This window comes from Oreochromis aureus, linkage group 11 (assembly GCF_013358895.1).
Source record: "Oreochromis aureus strain Israel breed Guangdong linkage group 11, ZZ_aureus, whole genome shotgun sequence".
NCBI classification, from domain to species: Eukaryota; Metazoa; Chordata; class Actinopteri; order Cichliformes; family Cichlidae; genus Oreochromis; species Oreochromis aureus.
The window spans coordinates 24,067,076-24,085,772 of NC_052952.1; the positions used below are offsets into that span (position 1 = coordinate 24,067,076).

The window sequence follows — 18,697 nt, forward strand, 5'->3', positions numbered from 1 at the left end:
GGTATTTGCATAGTTACTTTGCATAGATGCAAGTGAATCCTTTTCAGATGCTGAACCGAGTCTGCGAAGTGCAGTCAGAGCGAATTTGTCTCTTGCCCGGGGCAGCTGAAAACAAACCAAATTTGAGCATGCTGCTTTCTGCAGAGCAAATTAGTACAGACGAAAACACAAACCAGAAGCCCCACATGTAAACTTGAATCACAAGAGCACTTGTGCAGCACTTGGTTTCCCCTTTTACTCTCTTCTTTCTCTGTTTTAGCTTTCTCCTCCCCTCCTGGTTGCTTTCTGTCGGCGATGAGAGTACGACGGCTTGTCCTGATCTCACACGACCAATTTCAGATTTAGTTGTGTGAGACAAAGTTACACAAGCATCTGAGTGGACATGCAGCAAGTCCCGGTCACATATATACTACACACGCCTGAGTCGAACACAATGTGCACTCTTGTTCCCGGTCACGTACTAGAAACACATTCTTTCTGTTTCTGCCTCTCACTACTAGAGCGTAATTACTCTCTTTCTCTCTCTCTCACACTCTCTCTCTCACACACACACACACACACACACACACACACACACACACACACACACACACACACACACACTGCAGCAGCAAAGCAAAGCTGCTTCACACGACCAGTGGTCTCTGACTCCCCGATCTCTCATTTACCTGTTCCATCACTTTTCCTCGCTTCTCTCTTTTCCTCTCCTTCGCACTCCCCCCCCCTCCTCCTCCTCTCATCCTCGACTCTGTTGCCACGGTAGCAAAACCTGACAATGAGAGAGCGAGAAACAGAGAGAGAGAGACATATAGAGACTGAATGCCATCTGAGTCATTTTATCCTCAACCTGTGTGCAGATGTGTGTGTGTGTGTGCTTGCTTGTGTGCGTGAAGGTGAATGTGTTGGATGTGTTTTTGTAAATCTTATGTGTTGTGTGTGTTTGTGCATGAGTTAGCGAGAGAGTGAGCGCGGTGCGTGGGTGTCTAAGTGGGAGAGCTGCGTGGAGTCGGTTCAGCGGTTCATCGCAGAGCTGTGGCAGTGCGATGGGCAAACGCACCACCTTTGTCTGTCTCACCGCACGTAGCCGGGCCATTTCCGATTTCTATTTCATGTTCGCCGCACGTTGTAATTTTAAAGTAATATCCTCTCAGTCAGACACACAAAATTTATAACTCTGATATGCTTTTGTGATGCAACACACTTTCGCTGGCTGTACATAATGTTACTTTGCATCAACATCTCCGTGTTAATACGACGTCCTCGCGACACCGCATCGGCTCAAGTGATGCTAAATCAGCTTTATTTGTATAAAACTGTCATGACATACAAATATCTCAATGGGTTTACATGCTGACAGTGGTGCTCGCACAGCTCTCTAAGAAAAAAATACTACTGACACACACACACGCATATAGAGGGAAAAAAATCCTTTAGCACATGAACAAAAAGAACAATGAAAAGAATCCTCAGGAGAAGCAATCCAAAAAAGACATCCCTCCTCCGTGGATGGCCGGCTGTGCAGTAAGGAGCAGCAGTTGTGGAAAAGGCAACTACTATAAAAATAGCACAAAATTATAACAGTTAATACAAATTAAACGCTCAAGACATTTCTACCTCAACGATGGGGACACACTTATATAAATTCCTATAACTAAACACGTAAGATCCGTTTATGATGAAAGCGAAAAGATTTTATATCCACTCTGACGTCCACCTAATAGCCTCCACTGATTTAAACTGACAGCGCTCTATTCTTACTCAGACATTGTTCTCTTCGCAGTGCCCTGTGCAATAATATCACTCTTATACATTCCAAGGCTTTGCTCTGAATGCAAATTTTAGCTCTCCAAACAAGCCAGGGGGCGAGTGAGTTCAAGGAGAGCTCCCTAATTGTGATTAAAGTGCTGTGCTTACATAAGCCACAGTTGCAACAAGTGGGAACTGCACCGACAGCTGGATACAGTGAGCGGCACATCTTTTTCGAGCAGTTTGTGGTGAAAGCAGTGAACTGGATGTCACACACACACAAACTCACGCATGCACACATGCCTCGGCTCTGATTCTGAACAGCAGGTGGTGCATATGCATGCAGGAGGGCTGAAATGTAAACTTGCTGCTGGCGCGTGCAAACAAAGAACACGAAGACGCGCATCGGAACTCGGACATAGAAAAAACAAATCAAATGACGCACTTACACGTGAGCAAGCAAACACACACACACAGTTTTGTTTGAGAGTTTGGGCATGTGCGTGCAGCTTTCGGGTGCCTGTGTGTACGTTTGTGCGTGACATACTCGGATGTGACAGTGTCACAGGAGCACGGTGGTTCCCCAAGCGGGCGGTGTCACCGACTGAGGGCCTCTTTGTCAAGGAGAACACTGGGAAGAATTTATCCATGTTCAATGAACAGAGAGGAAGAGAGAGGGGGGAGATGGGGGAGGGGGAGGCTGTAACAGAGAAAGTGCACTGTCGAGATTGAAGAGACCGCTGAGAGCTAAGATGGGGAACGAGAAGAGAGAGGTCAGTAAAGAGACAGGGGTATAGAGTGTTCCTGAAGATGAGACAAAACAGATCGAGGCTGAGGGAGAGGAGATACCGGGATGGGGGAGAAAGCAGAGAGAGAGAGAAGAAGGTGAAAATGAGAGATCAAAGTGTCTGCAGCACTGCTGAAAGAGGACAAGGTGGAGACATATACCAAATATATGGAAGTATCTGAGAGACTTGGGATGGCCACAATAGTGGAAACACCTGATGCAGTCAAAAAAGCCATGCAGTAAATCCTGCCAGCGGAATAGTGATGATGACGATGACGATGAGGACTTGTTTTCCTTTCTTTTTGCCAATCTGCTTGATTATTTGTTGCCTTCACATTTAACAGGAGCCGGGGTAACATCTTCACCTTTTCGTTTTTTCTGATCGACAGCCCAAAATCCATTTACAGTCGAAGGAAATTGTAAAAAATCAGCATTCGATTTGCTGGATCCAGCAGTGGTTTGGCATTTATTCTCAGAAGGGATTATCAAGATTGATTAAAGATCTGTAGAAAATAAAGTTGCCTTTCTCAGAGACTGTCAGCACAGAATTGCCTGTCACAAATTTGGAGAGTCATGTGTTAACGGTGCAGGATGAACCGTGCCCTTTCAATTGCAGCATCATGAATGGCTTTCTTACAGGAAGCCGCAGGAGTTCACAGATTTCATCAATGCAATGCCGAAATAAGTGTTTGCTTTTTAAAACCTGTAACCCCGGTCGATCCTTCGCCTCAGACTGTGGGGTTTCAGTTGCCTCACACAAAAAGGATTTTAAAGATGTTAGCAGAAGTAGATGTTTTGCAGAAGCTCTAATGATAGGGTTGGTTTAACACATTCTTTTCAGATTGCAGTTTGGGATGTTGATCTCGAATGAGAGAAACTCTCAGCATAAAACAAATATTTAGCACCGTCACTTTTATTTCTGCACTATTTCAAATTTGAATGATTTACTGTAGCTGTTCATGTTATTGTGCCCACTGCCTTTGTAAGGTTTACTTTGCATTTAGAGTAGTTTTAAAATATGAGTGGAAGGCTCACTCTTTGTTATTCTGTGTGGACAAGCTAATATAACCTTTTACCCACCATTCTCCAGTCAAGTAAACATTTTCAAAAATCAAACTTCAGATAGACGGCTCACTGGTAGGCAGCGTCACATGAATAAATCATGGTTTCTCAAAATGTTCAACTTCACCTTGAAATCTTCAGCCTAACTTTGAAAGGAATGGCAACGATGATGTTAAAAATCTTTAGAAAGAAGAGCGAATTTCTGAAAAATCAAAAGGGAAAAGAGGAACAGAGAGAGAAGGACAAAGCTAGGATAGAAGAGAAAGTCAGAAATAGGAGATTAGAGAGGTGCATCCAAGGGAAAGTGAAGGGGTCCAAAGCCAAAATGCTGAGTCAATGCGACCAAGAACATGTGCTTCTGCTTTGATATTAGATGCGACACCAAGAGCTGAAGACATAATTCTGCCAAGAGGGCCAAAGTGAAGGGTCCCTAATACTTTTCCACCCCCACTGCACACAAACACACACATTAACTAGACCGACCACTCGGCTCGTCCTTGCTGTCTGGGGGTTAACGAATGCTCTGACATGGTCTGACCGCGTTCATTCAGGCACGCTAGCCCAGCTGTCTGCAACAGGCCGGCTCTAGTCAACAGTGTGTGTTAATTGTGAGAAAAATGAGCAAAATAGCACTTGTGTCCCATAATGGCTGGCGGTACAGTCTCCTTAAATCCACAGCCACTGAAGCCGTTCCACTTGCAAATTCAATTATAGGAATGATTCATCCTTCCATTATGATAACTGTCAGATTTTCTTGTGTCATACAAAGAGGCAGAAGGGGAAAAACAAATGATTCGCCAGCCCACCCCCCTGCTGAAGCCCTTCTCCTTCTCCTCTCCCCCCCTCAAGCTGTATTTCTCCATCTGATTTCTTTTTCTCTTTCTTTGCATTCCTCTATTTTCCCTCCAACTCCTCCCCTGCTATCGCTCATCCCGCTTTCTCTGCCTTAGTCTCTGTTCATCCTCTCTTCATCTGCCTGGGGGTGCGAGGCGAGATAGCATTCCCTCGTTTTCTGATTCTCTCCATACACCCCCCACCCGTCCCTCCCCTCTCTCCTACTCTGCCATACAACCCACCCACCCCTTCTCCCTCGTGCTCTCTCTAGATAATTAAGATCTCTGATTTTACGGTTTTCTCTTTCATAATAGGCTCTGCAGACACTATAAGCGAGCCGCCAAGTCTGCAGCACTTACACACACACACGCAAACAAAACGAAGCACACACAAATGTGCATATGTTTTCAGACAGACACACACAGTAAGATGAATGCATGCACCAAACAACTAAATCTCCAACTGGAATGAATGTGCTCCACTCAAACTCTCCATTTTCCCTCTCTCTCTCTTTTATACTCTGTCCTGCACACATACACAAACACACACATACACACAGAAAGTCAGGATATTTATATATTTTAGCTTTTGTGTATTTGTCAGCAGTGCCAGCATGTGGGGTGACTTACAGCAGGGTGCAGAATGAAAGCGAGCTAGGGGAGCTTGAAGCAGTGTTTTCTCTACAGCTCAGACTAGTCTGGCTCTGCTCGGCCCTCTTGCTGCTTCAGCTCCCTGCAGACTGACACCCGACTACTACAGGGACTCATCCATGTACTACTGTAGCAGTGGAGCTGGTACGGCCGCCAGAAACACAGCCCTCGCAAATTAAACACGGCAATAGTCTCTCAACATTTGCTCTCTATTTCTTTCTGACTGTGTGTTTCACCAAATTCCCCTCATCCTATTCTGCTGCGTTGCAGCCGCTTATTTTCTTTCGTTCACCTGCAGTGATGGAAGAGGTGCTCAGACCCAGAATTTCATGCCACAGTTATTGCGGCAAAAACCATCATAGGTAAAATGTATTGTTGCAATGATAATCAGTGTTTCCTAGAAAACCATGAGTCCTAAAATATAGGTTTACACTGTTTTCTCTGGATTCTACCCGGCAGTGAACTGTATGTTGCACCTAACATTACTAACATAAAATGCACTTTAAACAATAGAAACAAAAAGAGGGATTTATGTGTCTGAATTAGGTGTTTGTAAGTTTAAATGTATTGAATTGTTTGTATAAATGTTACTTCTGCACACCTATAAAATAGCCCTGTATTAGTATAAGTTGCAGCCACAGTAACTAGAACTAGTGACCCTAGTTTTGATCACTGTTTTTCTGCATGACCAAGAAAAGTCTCCTCTGGATTATTAAACATAAAGCTGTTCAAACTTGTTGGCAATGTGACAGGGTTTCACTGCTGATTATTGACTATTGTAATATCACTCACTATATTGTCATAATCTCAGTAAAAAATCTAAATTCTTATATGGAAAAGAATTGCAAGAAAATCTTTGGCATTTTTGACATGTAATATACAATCATGTAAGTTTTCACTGGACTCTATGCAGGTCTTTGAAAATCTAAGTACATCCTTCTGGAGCTCTTAGAATCACTTATAGCAGCAATAGCTTGAATACATTGTTTTCTTTATAACCATTTTTACATTAATTCAGGTCTGTGTGATTTGAGGGTATCTGTTTGTGCAAAGGTCTCTTAAGATCCTGCCACAGCATTTCAGTTGAGGAGAGGTTTGGACTTTGCATTTGCTCGTGTGTCCATTGTCCAGTTGTGTGAGCAAAGCTTTAAATTCGGCTGAGTTTTAGCTGTTATGGTCGCTCATATGACTTTAGAATATTTTGGCATTCAGAGGAGTTCATGTTTGAATCAATGACTGTAAGATACAGAGGTCCCGTGGCTGCAAAACAAGCCAAAAACATCAGCCCTACACAACTGTGCCTGCTAATTGGTATGAAGTGTTTTTGTTAAGGTGCTGTGTTTTGTTTCTGCCGAAGGTGGTGGTGCTGTGGATTACGGTTAAACATCTTCAGCTTTGGTCTTGGCTGTCCAAAGGACATTGTTCCAGAAATTTTGTGGTTTGTTCAGATCCAACTTTGCAAATCTAAGCCGTGCTGCCATGTTCTTTTCAGAAAGAAGAAGCTTTCTCTCATAACCCTTCCAAACAACCACACTTGTTCAGTCTTGGTCTTATTGTACTGTCAGCTTTAACAGTTAACATGCTCACTGAGGCCTGTAGAGTCTGAGCTGTAGCTCTTGGGCTTTTTTGCTGTTTTCTGAAGATTGCACATTATGACCTTGGAGTGAATTTTCTGTGATGTCCACTCTCTTTAAGATTGTGGCACTGTGTTAACACTCACCTGAATGCTCCAGACTAGCAAACTGCCAAAACATCTGCTTTGATCGGTGGCAAAGGGCTGCTGCTTACTATCCTAATTCCTGTAGACTCAATAAGAGTGCACTTAGTTTGCCACAGAACTGCAGCTATGAAAATTTTTATTTTTCACGATCTTCTTCTTCCCCACAGCAGGGTGCCTTCATCTCACCCTATCACTAGCAGGCTCTTCTGTCACATCAACCCTCTGAATGTCCTTCTTCATTATATCCATGAATCTTCTTGGTGGTTTAGCATTACCATCCAGTAAATCTTTTGCTGTTATCTTTCTGTCTTTTTTGCACAACTGTAATTCTAAAAATAAACATTTTGCTGTATAAAAAACTAGCAAAAAGAGGCTGCATTAGTGGTATAGGAGACATATGACTCTCTGTTGTTTTTTTTCTATTTTTTTTGTCTTTGGGAAACAGTAACCATATGCAAAAATGACTTTTTATGTATGATAGAATATATTTTATTATATGCACCACATTGGAAACTAGTTTTTGACATATAATGTGAGTAGAATTTTAATGGTCCGGTTTGGTAAGATAATTAAAAATACCCACTTTAATGTTGGGAGCTTATTCTACAGCAATGAGCCGTATTTGTTTAACAGTGTGTTATACATTTTGTTTGGTAATTATATTCCTTAAAAACAAACTATCTGATGTCAAACACATGTAGTAAAAGGAAAAGCACACATTTCCCTTTAAATAAAGTGCAAGTATGAAGTAACTTAGATTAAAAAATACTAGAGAAAATTGGAAGTACTTCAGATTGATACCTGAGTACAGTCCTTGAGGAAATATACTTTTTCACCGCTGCCTTTCTGTCTCTATACTCCTCTGCGTCTCCTCCTGCAGAGACACTTTCCAATCTCTTCTCTCTGTATTCAATTTTGCTCTTTTATTCCCTCATCGTCACAAGCCTATTCCCTCGGTTTGATTTTTTTCTCTTATTCTCCTTACTTCTATTGCAGATTTCCATCTTCTTCCTCACTCCCACTATTCCTCTCCTTGGAGTACAGAAACTATAATCTTCTCTGTCCAATGCTGTCAATAGCTCTCAATAACAATGAAATAGCACCAGTTCCTCCCCATCACTGATGAAGGCATAGCCTCAGTTCGGATCTTATTCGTCATCAGGGCAATCTGCTTCTTGGTAATAGCCAATCAAATGGCTCCTGTGAAATGCAGCGCTCCCATGATAGGTTCCCCATTGTTTTGATTGACTGCACCTGAGGGCCCGCCACTTCGGCTGGCCTCGATCAATACCCCATCACACACACGAGGAAAGCGCACGCTCATACATGCGCTGGAATAAACACACGCACACGTGCACACACACACACACACACAATTTGGTGAAGAGTAAATTGAGAAGGAAACCACTGGTACGGCAAGCAAACAGAATACAATAGTAAAAGCTAGCAAAATGGAGTACTTGCAGCACGACGCACAGCTGTGTTACAGCAGCGTGCCACGCTGAGCTCGTTGTGCGCTCAACTTTGAATTCGTGCACACAAACATGATGACACGGAGGAACTTTAAACTGTTGGTGAACTACTTACTAGTTTTCATCTTTGCCGTGACACACTGTGTTGAACAGGAATGATTTATGGAAAACAATGAGATGGAAAATTGCTCCCATATTGTGCCTCTTATTCTATGTTGTGTCACACATACAGATGGCCTCGCATAAGCTCTGCCTCTGTTCACTTTGAACTGCAGCAACCATAATGAGAGCGGCACAGCCATCTGCACGGTATGGTGTATGTTATTAGTATTACAAACATGTTGACGCGCACATTCGCCCACCCTTCGATTGCGAGACATGTAAAGTCAGGCAGGAAGAATGGGAGGTCAGTTATTGCATAAAGAGCAAAGAAAAAGCAGAAGAAAGGGGAAGTGTGGCTGGTTTAGAAGACTGTGAAGATGGATTCAAAGCAGAGGGTTGCAGATTTTTTGATGTGCTTTAAACATCAAAGTCAAACGAGTGTTGGAAAGGTGAGTGAGGTAAAAAAACAAAGATAACACGGACATCTCAAAGTGAATATGGCTATAAAAAAAAGGACAGAGGGTGGAGGCGTGTTTATTCAACAAAGACAATCCTCGTGATCCGTGTCTTTGATGCACACACGGTGTATGCGCCAATAATGCCAGCTCACCCCCGCATGCATTCGTCAGGGTCTCAGGTCAGCCTCCTATGAATCCATCAGCCCCCGTTCTCAGCTGCAAGGGTCAATTCAAGGTCCTGAACCTGAGTGTCCCAGCTGTCTGTCAAGACCTCAGACCAGTGAACGAGATGCTTGAAACAATCCCAAGTCAACACCCTCTACCACCATTACCTCCTCACCAGCACCTCCCTCCCCCTCCCCCTAGCCTGTCTGTCACGCAGCACTCCTTCCCCTCTCCTCTGTCTTCATCCCTCCCTTCATCTCTCCATTCTTTCACACCGCCTTGTCATGTTGTCAGTCAGAGCAAGGATGTGTCACTCCTGGAGAGAGCTGCTTAGCACCACTGGAGCTCAGCTGAGCTCTGTTTCTTTCTTTGTGTTTGTGTGTCTGTTTGAAGGTTGTGATGGAGGTTAGGTTACAAAAAAGCACGTAAATGTGTATCTTGTGTAGTGGGGGTGTAAGGGATATATGTACACTGTTCCAGGCAGTTGTCTTTGTCATGAACTCTGTGTTTCTAGTGTATTGACATATCTGTGTGTTTGCATTTGTTTGCGCTTGTGTATATATGTGTGTATGTACAATAAGGATGTGCATGACTGACTGCGTGACATCTTGCGTGTCAGCTGTGATGTTTTCTTTGAACTGCCTCTGGAGATCCCTTCAAGGATGCATCCTGTCACTTCTAAACGGCAGCCTTTCCACAGGAGACGTGAATAGAGCTGTGTGTACTGTATTTTATGATTAGACAGGCTGTATGCATAGGACTGGGCTGCCTTGTGAAGTGACAGTGAACGTCTTCATAGCTGATTTTGGAAGTGTATTGTATGTGCCGTCGAATTACAAGTGCTTCCACTCTGTAGGAATCTAACGGTGCAAATTGAAGATAAGCTAAATCATGACAATTTGAAGAGAGACCTCTTTAAAGTCAGGACAGTGATTTTGTGTGAAGTAACATGTTGTGCATTCCTCCGCTCCTGCAGGTGGCGGTACAGGCAGCCAGCAGACCATTCTCCATGAGGAGCAGTAGAAGATGCCGGCTCTGCCAGCACTGCTGCTGTCAATACACTTCCTCTCCTTCCTGCTAGTCACCATGCCGCCACGCTCCCTCAGTCAGGCCCCTCTGCTCTCCTCTGTCCGCATGGGTGAGTGGCCACCTGACCTGCCATATCCACATAAAGGGGTCAAAAAACGTCTCAGCAAAGACACACTTTCTCTTCGTTTTCGTTGTTGTTCTCTTTTTGTTCTTCAGACCTGCACTCACCACACAGAACAGTAAAAGAGAGTATGTGAAGTACTTAAAGCCAAACATGCTCAGAATATGCTGCTAAATATTTCAATATTTGTAAAACTAGTTTCCTACTCTTATGAGTTGTAAGACAAATAGAAGTAGAAACAATTTAGTACAATACAATTTTTGTCTCTACATGTGGAAATTACATAAATTCTATTGTTTTCTCAGTATTTGTGAGCTATTCAAGGGATGCTGTCAATCGCCACTATAAACTCTAAATACCACAACGTATCTGTGCCCAAAACTAATATCATGCCAAAAGGAAGCTTCTTGAAGACTGTTCCATCCATCCATCCGTGCATCCATCCATCCGTGCATCCATCCATCCATCCATCCATGCATCCATCCATCCATCCATCCGTGCATCCATCTGTGCATCCATCTGTGCATCCATGTGCCCATCCAGTTCAGTTCAGTTGACTTCTGTTCAGTTCAATTCATGAAGTGCCAAATCGCAACAGCAGTCACCTCAAGACACTTTTTTATATTGTAATGTAAAGACCCCACAATAATACAGAAAAAATCCGTTAATCAAATAACCCCCTTTAAGCAAGCAATTGGCGACAGTGGAAAAGAAAACCTAACAGGAAGAGACATCCGCCAGAACCAGGCACAGGCAGGGCAGCCATCTGTGTAGAGTTGAGGGAAGAGAGAAAGGACAAAAAACCCACATCATGGAAGGGAGCCAGTGATTAATAATACTAATGATTAAATGCAGAGTGGTGTGTAAACACATAGTGAGAGATCCATCCAATCATCCATCCATCCATCTTCTTAAGTACCTACCTCCATAATGCAAGAGGAGGTATACAGCCTAGAGGGGTTCCCAGTCTATCACTGGGGCTAAAGGTGTGCCAGCATACAATAAATGTGTAAGGTAATGTGACCATCCATGTACAGATGTGTGCAGAGGCCTTGCTCCAGATTCATAGTTAGTAAAGGTACACTTGGTTGCTTCCTTATTTCCCACAGCAGATGGATCCACATGGTCTTGAGACCAGGATTAGGAGTCCATTAGCCTGTGACCCTCTGAGGCTGGGTTTGTGTCTCCCTCCAGTCTCAAACTAGGCACCATTGAGCCAATTAGCTTTATTGTTAATAAAACAGCATGATATTCAGTGTAAAAACACAAATAATGATAATATATGTCCTCTCATGTAGCGCTCAGAAGCAAATCAAATAAGCACATTTCCCAAAATGTTTAATTTATGATGTTGTTTGGATCTGGCACACATACTAATCTGAACGAGGACGAGCACTTCATTCCTTTGGCAGTCGCTGGTTGTGATCCCTTTATCAGCCCCACTTGTCCACCCACTACACATTCCCACATCTACATGAGGATGGATAATATTGTTAACTCGTCTTCCAGCTTTACGCCTTGTTATGTTTTAGCTTTCTCCTCACCTCCTCACCACTCTCCCACTCTCCACTGCCCTCCATCTTCATCCATCCATCCATCCATCCTCTCCTCTGCTTCACCTATCTCTCCTTCCCTTTCTCCCTCTCTAGCTGCAATCCTGGATGACCAGTCTGTGTGTGGGCGTGGGGAGCGGCTGGCGCTGGCCCTGGCCAGGGAGAACATCAACAGCGTGATGGAGGGTCCAGCTCGAGCCCGCGTGGAGGTGGACATATACGAGCTGCAAAAAGACTCCCAGTACGACACTACAGACACCAGTGAGTGGTGTGAGAATGACCACTGTAGCAGAATCACATTCCAGCAAACACTATTGTGAGAGTGAATACTGGGGATACAAGAAGGTTTTACTGGTAGTCTTGAATATTAACAGTAATAGTGACAAAAAGAGAGAAGAACCAAGAGCAGCGATATTGCAGTACTTTAATTCTAAAACACTTCAGAAATGTGCTGTTATAAAGTTATAAATACATAAGATTGTATTTTCTAAAAAGCTGCCTCTTTAAAAACAAAAACCTCAAATGATACATAGGGTGATAAAACACCAGCACTTTCATGCGATTAGGAGCCAGTAAGGGATTTTGCTGATTAGTTTACATGTCATTGGAGACCAGTAATGGGCCACTAAGACTGTCTCATTAAAAACAGTGGACCTGTGCCCTCCAGTAACAGCTGGCGCTGTGTGCTGTGCAGACCATGATGAAAACAAATCATCAAATACTAATACAGATCAGCAGTACAGGCAAACAGAACGCAGCAGAGAGGCTGCTTCATGAAAATTGTATTGATATAGAGAGTGTGCAAAGACAGAAGGAAGTACTGCTGAATCCAACCACTGAAGAGATAGAATCCCTGCTCCTATTCTAATCGGTCAGCGACCCTGCCACAAGCTACTGGCAAAATGTCTGTGTGTGCTTGAGAAGGGTTGTGTACATATGTGCATGCCTGAGTTGCAGGGGTGTGTGTATGTGTGTGTCCTTGACCAATGGGCAGGAGACTCTGACAGGCTTGTTTGCTCAAAGCAGTTTTTTGGTCTCTGGATCAGAGAGTTCGTCATCTTACAGCTACAACTGAGGCGCGCATGCACACACTCAACCCACACAGGCGTTTACACATGCATGCACACACAAACCCTCTCTGCAGACGCTTATGCACATTCACACACAGACACAATATGAGCATATACTGTAAGCTCGCACATATACAGGCGTGCACACTTTTGCAGACAGCGGTGAGCTGCTGAGACGGACTCATTGGAATCAATTAATAAAACACGCTAATACATAGTAAAGGAAAAGAATCACAGTTTAGTCATCAGGCATGTTTGATGTCTGTGAATAATTTTTAGATGGATTCACAAAAACATTGTCAATAAAAAAGAGCTCAGCAGGGATTAAGAGAGAGAGTACAAAAATCTGTCAGTAGGTATTAGCATTATAGCATTCCCGGTGTTGCTTACATGATATGGACACAAGCATTGGGCCACACCTGTTAATCTTTGAATTTAGGTGTTTTTTTGCCACAGGTGTAAAAAATCAAGCCCTAACCATGTATTCTGCCTTTACAAACATTTGTGAAAGAATGTGTTGTTCTAACTGTGGCATTGTAAAGATGCTACCTTTGCAAATAGTCAATTTAGGAAATTTCTTCCCACTAAATATTCCAGGATCAGCTGTTGCAAAGTGGAAATGTTTAGGAACTGACAAACTGAGCCACAAAGCAGCACACCACATAAAGTTACAGGGCGGATTGTTGAGTGCATGCAAGTCAAAAAGCTTTGCTGACTTAATAACTGCAGAGCTCCAAATGTCCTGTGGCTTTAACCATTGTCTGTCATGGTCACTGCTCAGTACAAAGTTTTGATTATAAAAGGAAAGTTTAGGAAATAAGTGTAAATCTCGGCTTTGTTTCCATTATATTGAGCTATATGTTCAATATGACATTTAAACCTTGAACAGATTAGCCAACCCTGCATTTATGTGCTCCCAGGAAATGATATATATTGCACAACCCTTCTCAAGCTGTTCTTTGACTTCATGTGCTTTTAAGTCAGAATGTGAAAACCAAATAGAAGCTAAAATAAGATGTTGTCGTTTTTAACAACAGTTTTTATAGGTGTCTCCAAGAAAATAACTGCCTTGGCTGAGGTGTTGTCAAGGATACGTCTATTAAATAACTTTTCCAACTAACCATGGTAACTTTGTACGGATGCGAAGTAAAGCTTATAAGTTTATACCACACTAGAAATTAAATGTTAGCGAGAAAGTTGATATTTATTAAATTAGTTTAGTGTCCACAACATATTTACTGTCTTCTGCCATGTTTTTATTTATGGCTGTGCCAACTTCTGACTGGAGTTGGGGTTCTTGTGGGTCACTTGCCACTTTTATGTTTTATGGGGTTTATGTGCAGGCATGAAATAGCAACTTTTTTTACACTCTTGCTTTGATATCTGGGATCATTCTGGGAACTCATCAGCTAGTCTGCTTATGTAGTCTCAGGGAATGATTGCCATTCCCGCTGTGAGGATGGCGGATAGTTTGAGACTTCCGTTTTACATGTGGTGGTCATGTTTTTTCCTAATGCTGTATCCCAGGGGTCCCCAATCCCAGTCCACGAGGGCCGGTGTCCCTGCAGGTTTTAGATGTGTCCTTGATCCATCACAGCTGATTTAAATGGATAAATTACCTTCTCAACATGTCTTGAAGTTCTCCAGAGGCCTGGTAATGAACTAATCATGTGATTCAGGTGTGTTGACCCAGGGTGAGATCTAAAACCTGCAGGGACACCGGCCCTCGTGGACTGGGATTGGGGACCCCTGCTGTAGTGTAGTGGTTTATATAGTCACCTAATAAGTGAAAGGTCCTTGGTTTCATCCTGGGAGGAGAGAAAAATCCTTTGGGAGTTGTATCAGGAGAGTCATCTGGTGTAAAAATCTGCCAAATCAAAGATGTGCCGCTACCTGCTGTGATGACCCCATGTGAATAAGGAAGTAGCAGAAAGTGGCTTTTAATGGAACGCTAAAGAATCCCCAAATGATAGTTGATAGCTTTGAGATTGCTTTGCTGCAATCTTTTGTCCTCTACGCTTACTCAGACATGATTGGTCAACAATAAAAGCCAGAACGCTTCAGTAAACCAAAAACTTTTATCCTTGCCTACAGATTGTGTATGTTCATATTCTTTATCGAGACGATTGGGTGAGCTGTAGAGAAGCTAGAGTGGAAATTTCCCTTACATTTCAACAGATTTTAAACCAGTTCTTATATTATTTTTGTCTATGTTAGGTGGGAATTCGGATGATAGTTATGATCAGTAATACTTTCAGGTCTCTCCATAAATGAATCTGTTTTTTTCCTTTATTTTGTATGTATATGAACCTAGTTAGTGTATTGTAGACAGAAAACTGTAACAGGAATCACACACACGATAGACAATATAAAGTAAACATGGATACTGAAATTCAATATTTCAAAGAATATGTGAATTATACACTAAATACACAGTTATAGCCAAGACATCTGTTGGGGTTTTGAAGTAGTGAAAGCAGCAGTATGCTTGATTGTACTGCAGAAATAGTGTTTACTTGAGCCATTCCTGAGCATAGAACTCTTTGAGTTAATCGTCAGATAATTTCATGAATACTTAATGTAATAGACAAACGTGCAAAGCTGTTTCTCCCACACTAATGTCCTCCTCCAAACAGGATTAAAATGCAAACTGGCGTTTGTTGATCGAAGCCGACCACCAGTCTGTTAGTATTGTTCTGATTCCAGGGGTACACTACAGTTGTCTTGAAAATCATTAAAGCCGTTAAAAATGACTATCTAAACAAGTGAATAATAGCAGCAGGCATCCCGTGGGCTGCCCTGTTGTAGTCCTTGGAGGATTTCCCTCAAAAATAAATCAGATTATAATGAGGCAGATTGTGCTGCAACAATACAACGAGTGGTTAAACTGAAACGGTAATGCGTCCTCTGAGTTCTTGGTTGCATTTAAATTTCCACGCTTTTCCCCCTGACTGCAGCCCCTTCAGTGTGCTAACGCAGCACTGCCTTCAAAACAAAGCAGAAGAAAAGGTGTATGTCTGCTCATTCACTGTTTATCTCCTTTTTTGTTTTGTTCCCTTTCAGTGTGTCAGATTCTACCCAAAGGCGTTGTCTCTGTGATAGGTCCCGCCTCCAGCCCCGCCTCTGGCTCTACTGTCAGTCACATATGTGGGGAGAAGGAGGTGAGCGTGGAAGATAAACACACATATCTGTGCATGTCTCATAGCTTTTCCCGACCTGTTTGCTACCATTGCTGCTCATGTAGGTCTGATGAATGTTGACTTCCTTGTTCTGTTTCTTCTGATATAATTAAGCTTCACCACTACTCCGTGCTGCTTTCTTACTTCTTTTTATTAAATGCATTTTTTGCGTAGGTCCCTCCGTTTTCTGCCCTTCCCACCTTTCTCATCTCCGTTCTCAGCCTGTAGCTACTCTAATGAATCATCCTTAATCACCACAGATCTGCGTTTTCTTGCCTTTCTTATTAGTTTCCTCTCCTCTCATCAGATCCCTCATGTAAAAATTGGACCCGAGGAAACTCCTCGCCTGCCGTACCTGCGCTTTGCGTCTGTTACTCTGTACCCTAGCAACGAGGACCTGAGCCTGGCCATTGGAGCCATCTTGCGCTCATTCAGCTACCCCTCAGCCAGCCTGGTCTGCGCCAAGGCTGAGTGTAAGTACATGCTGCGTGTTGTATAGTTCAACAGTTTATTATGTGTGACTGCGTGGCTGTGTTTGTATTTAGGTGGGTGTAAATGCATCGGCTGTGTCGCTGCGTGCCCGATTACCTCACGTACTGTATGTGTATGTTTGTGTGTATGTGCAAATTGCTCTGTGGGAGTGTTGGCAGATTCACTGTTACACTGTTTGGGCGGATATGACTGTTTGGCGCTGCTGGACACTCATTTTTGACAGTCTGGTCATGAAGTTCTGTCTGTTGTCAGAGTTCAGAACATGGCTCATGCTGCAGCCCTCCCAATTATTACTCATGCTCTTGCACATTGTCTCTTATCCACCTCAGAGGGTTGTTAGGCCAAACCAGTGTAATAAATATTCTTGTTTAAAATGCTTTTCAGTATTGGAGGAACTTAGGGGACATTTGATTTAACTTTGCCCAGCACTCAGAGAGCTTTAACATCACAGGAGATTCAGGGCTTAGCCACTCGCCCTATTTATTTTCATTTTGAAAGAGTGTGTTATTGATTTATAATGCACTCCCCAAACCAGAGCCTAAGGAATTAAAGCGCTTGGCAGGATGATGACTAGTATTAATAATAGTATTGTAGTATTCAAACACTTTGTGATACAAACACTTTTTAAATAGTAGAGGTGTAACGGTTAAAAAAATAACAAAAGAAACCCCCGCGGTCTCTTGCTTTTCTGTTTTCCCTTTTTCTGATAACCTCCCCGTTGCTGCAGACATAAAAAGTTAAGTGCAGCAGCTCAGTGCAAGAATGTAAACGCAGACAAAACAGAAGGATTATGTGACAGAGACACCTCGGGAGGAATAAGTGACAGCCGTGGCAGAGAAGAGGAGGAATCGCTTCATCATTATAGTAAACTGAAGGGAGAGTATGGCATGTTAGCCAAGCTTTGTGTTGTTTTCTTGGTGGTGTAAACAGCATGTGTGTAAATATATGATGAGTAACAGTGGTTGAGAAAAGGCTCACGTGTCCTGTTCTTATGTTGTTTGTGCTAGTTAGCCGTGTGGAGCTGCCGTGGTAGTCTGGTAAAAGCCTGAATGTTTAAAGATCAATTCTCCTCCTGGATATGAGCTGTATACTATAAACTTAGCAGGCACTTTATTAACTGCACCTGTTAAACGATTGTTAATGTAATTATCTATTCAGCCAATCACATGGCAGCGCCTCAGTGCATTTAGACCTGTAAGGATGGTCAAGATGTCCTGCTGAAGTTCAAACCGAGCATCAGAATCTACGAGAGTCTTCTTACACAGTCATCTCCAGCGTTTACAGAGAATGATCTGAAAAATGAGAAAATATCCAATGAGCAGCAGTTCTGGGCGAAGATGCCTGTTGATGTCAGAGGTCACTGAGAGGAAGGTATGCAGAAGAGCATCTCTGAAAGACATGAAACATTGAAGCTCCAGCAGCAGAAGACCACATTGGATGTCACTCCTATCAGGTAAGAACAGGAAACTGCATGGGCTCAGCAAAACTGGAAAACAGAAGAATGCACAAACTGGTTTCTTCAGCATGACTGTACTCAAATGGGCTCCACAGTCATCAGATCCCAATCCGATAGAGCACCTACTGGCTTGTAGTGGAATGGGAGATTCACATCATGGATGTGCAACTGACAAATCAGCAGCAAGTGTGTGATGTTATGATGTTAATATGGATAAAAATCTCTGAGAAATGTTTCCAGCACCTTGTTGAATCTGTGCCATGAAGAATGAAGGCAGCTCTGAAGGCAAACGGGAGCCCAATTTGATACAATTCAATGAGCTCTTTCACCAGTTTCTAATCTCATTTATTACAGCACAATGATCAGGTTATAAATTATGGTCTTCATTAGAGTCACAAAGGAGGGTGATTTAGAAAATGCTTTGGGGCGGGCTTACATTGTGAGTGACAAGTCACTACTGCACGAGAGATCCACCCCCTGCTTGTCATGTCTGCTTCCAAAACACCAAGATGGTGATAGGTTGTCATCTCCGTGTCTTTGCACTTCTTTTATATGCAGTCTTTGGATATGATGCAAAGATGTGGCTCAGAGATCAGTGTATAAATTGAATCATTCCACCCCTATTAAATACATGACAGAATACACCTACGCTCTCTACAAATTTTTTTTCCACCGAATCACTGCCGAACTTTTTGCCCACTTCTCGGCGAAAATGAGTTGGTATATTTTGTTTTGCAGCTTTTGACTCCTCACACCAGCCACGCAAAACCGTCCAAGAACAGAAGGGCACTTACATAAAGA

The 18,697-nt window shown here is 42.8% G+C and overlaps 1 protein-coding gene across 1 annotated transcript in view; it reads left to right on the forward strand.

The window, feature by feature from the left end:
- grik5 (glutamate receptor, ionotropic, kainate 5) overlaps nucleotides 1-18,697 on the forward strand; it is a 91,942-nt gene that overhangs the window by 37,784 nt on the left and 35,461 nt on the right. Inside the window, exons 2-5 of the mRNA XM_031744306.2 lie at nucleotides 9,973-10,134; nucleotides 11,796-11,960; nucleotides 15,833-15,930; nucleotides 16,256-16,421. Of these exons, the coding sequence (XP_031600166.2) occupies nucleotides 10,023-10,134; nucleotides 11,796-11,960; nucleotides 15,833-15,930; nucleotides 16,256-16,421 (541 nt within the window). The 5' untranslated portion in view covers nucleotides 9,973-10,022. The remainder of the gene's footprint in view (nucleotides 1-9,972; nucleotides 10,135-11,795; nucleotides 11,961-15,832; nucleotides 15,931-16,255; nucleotides 16,422-18,697) is intronic.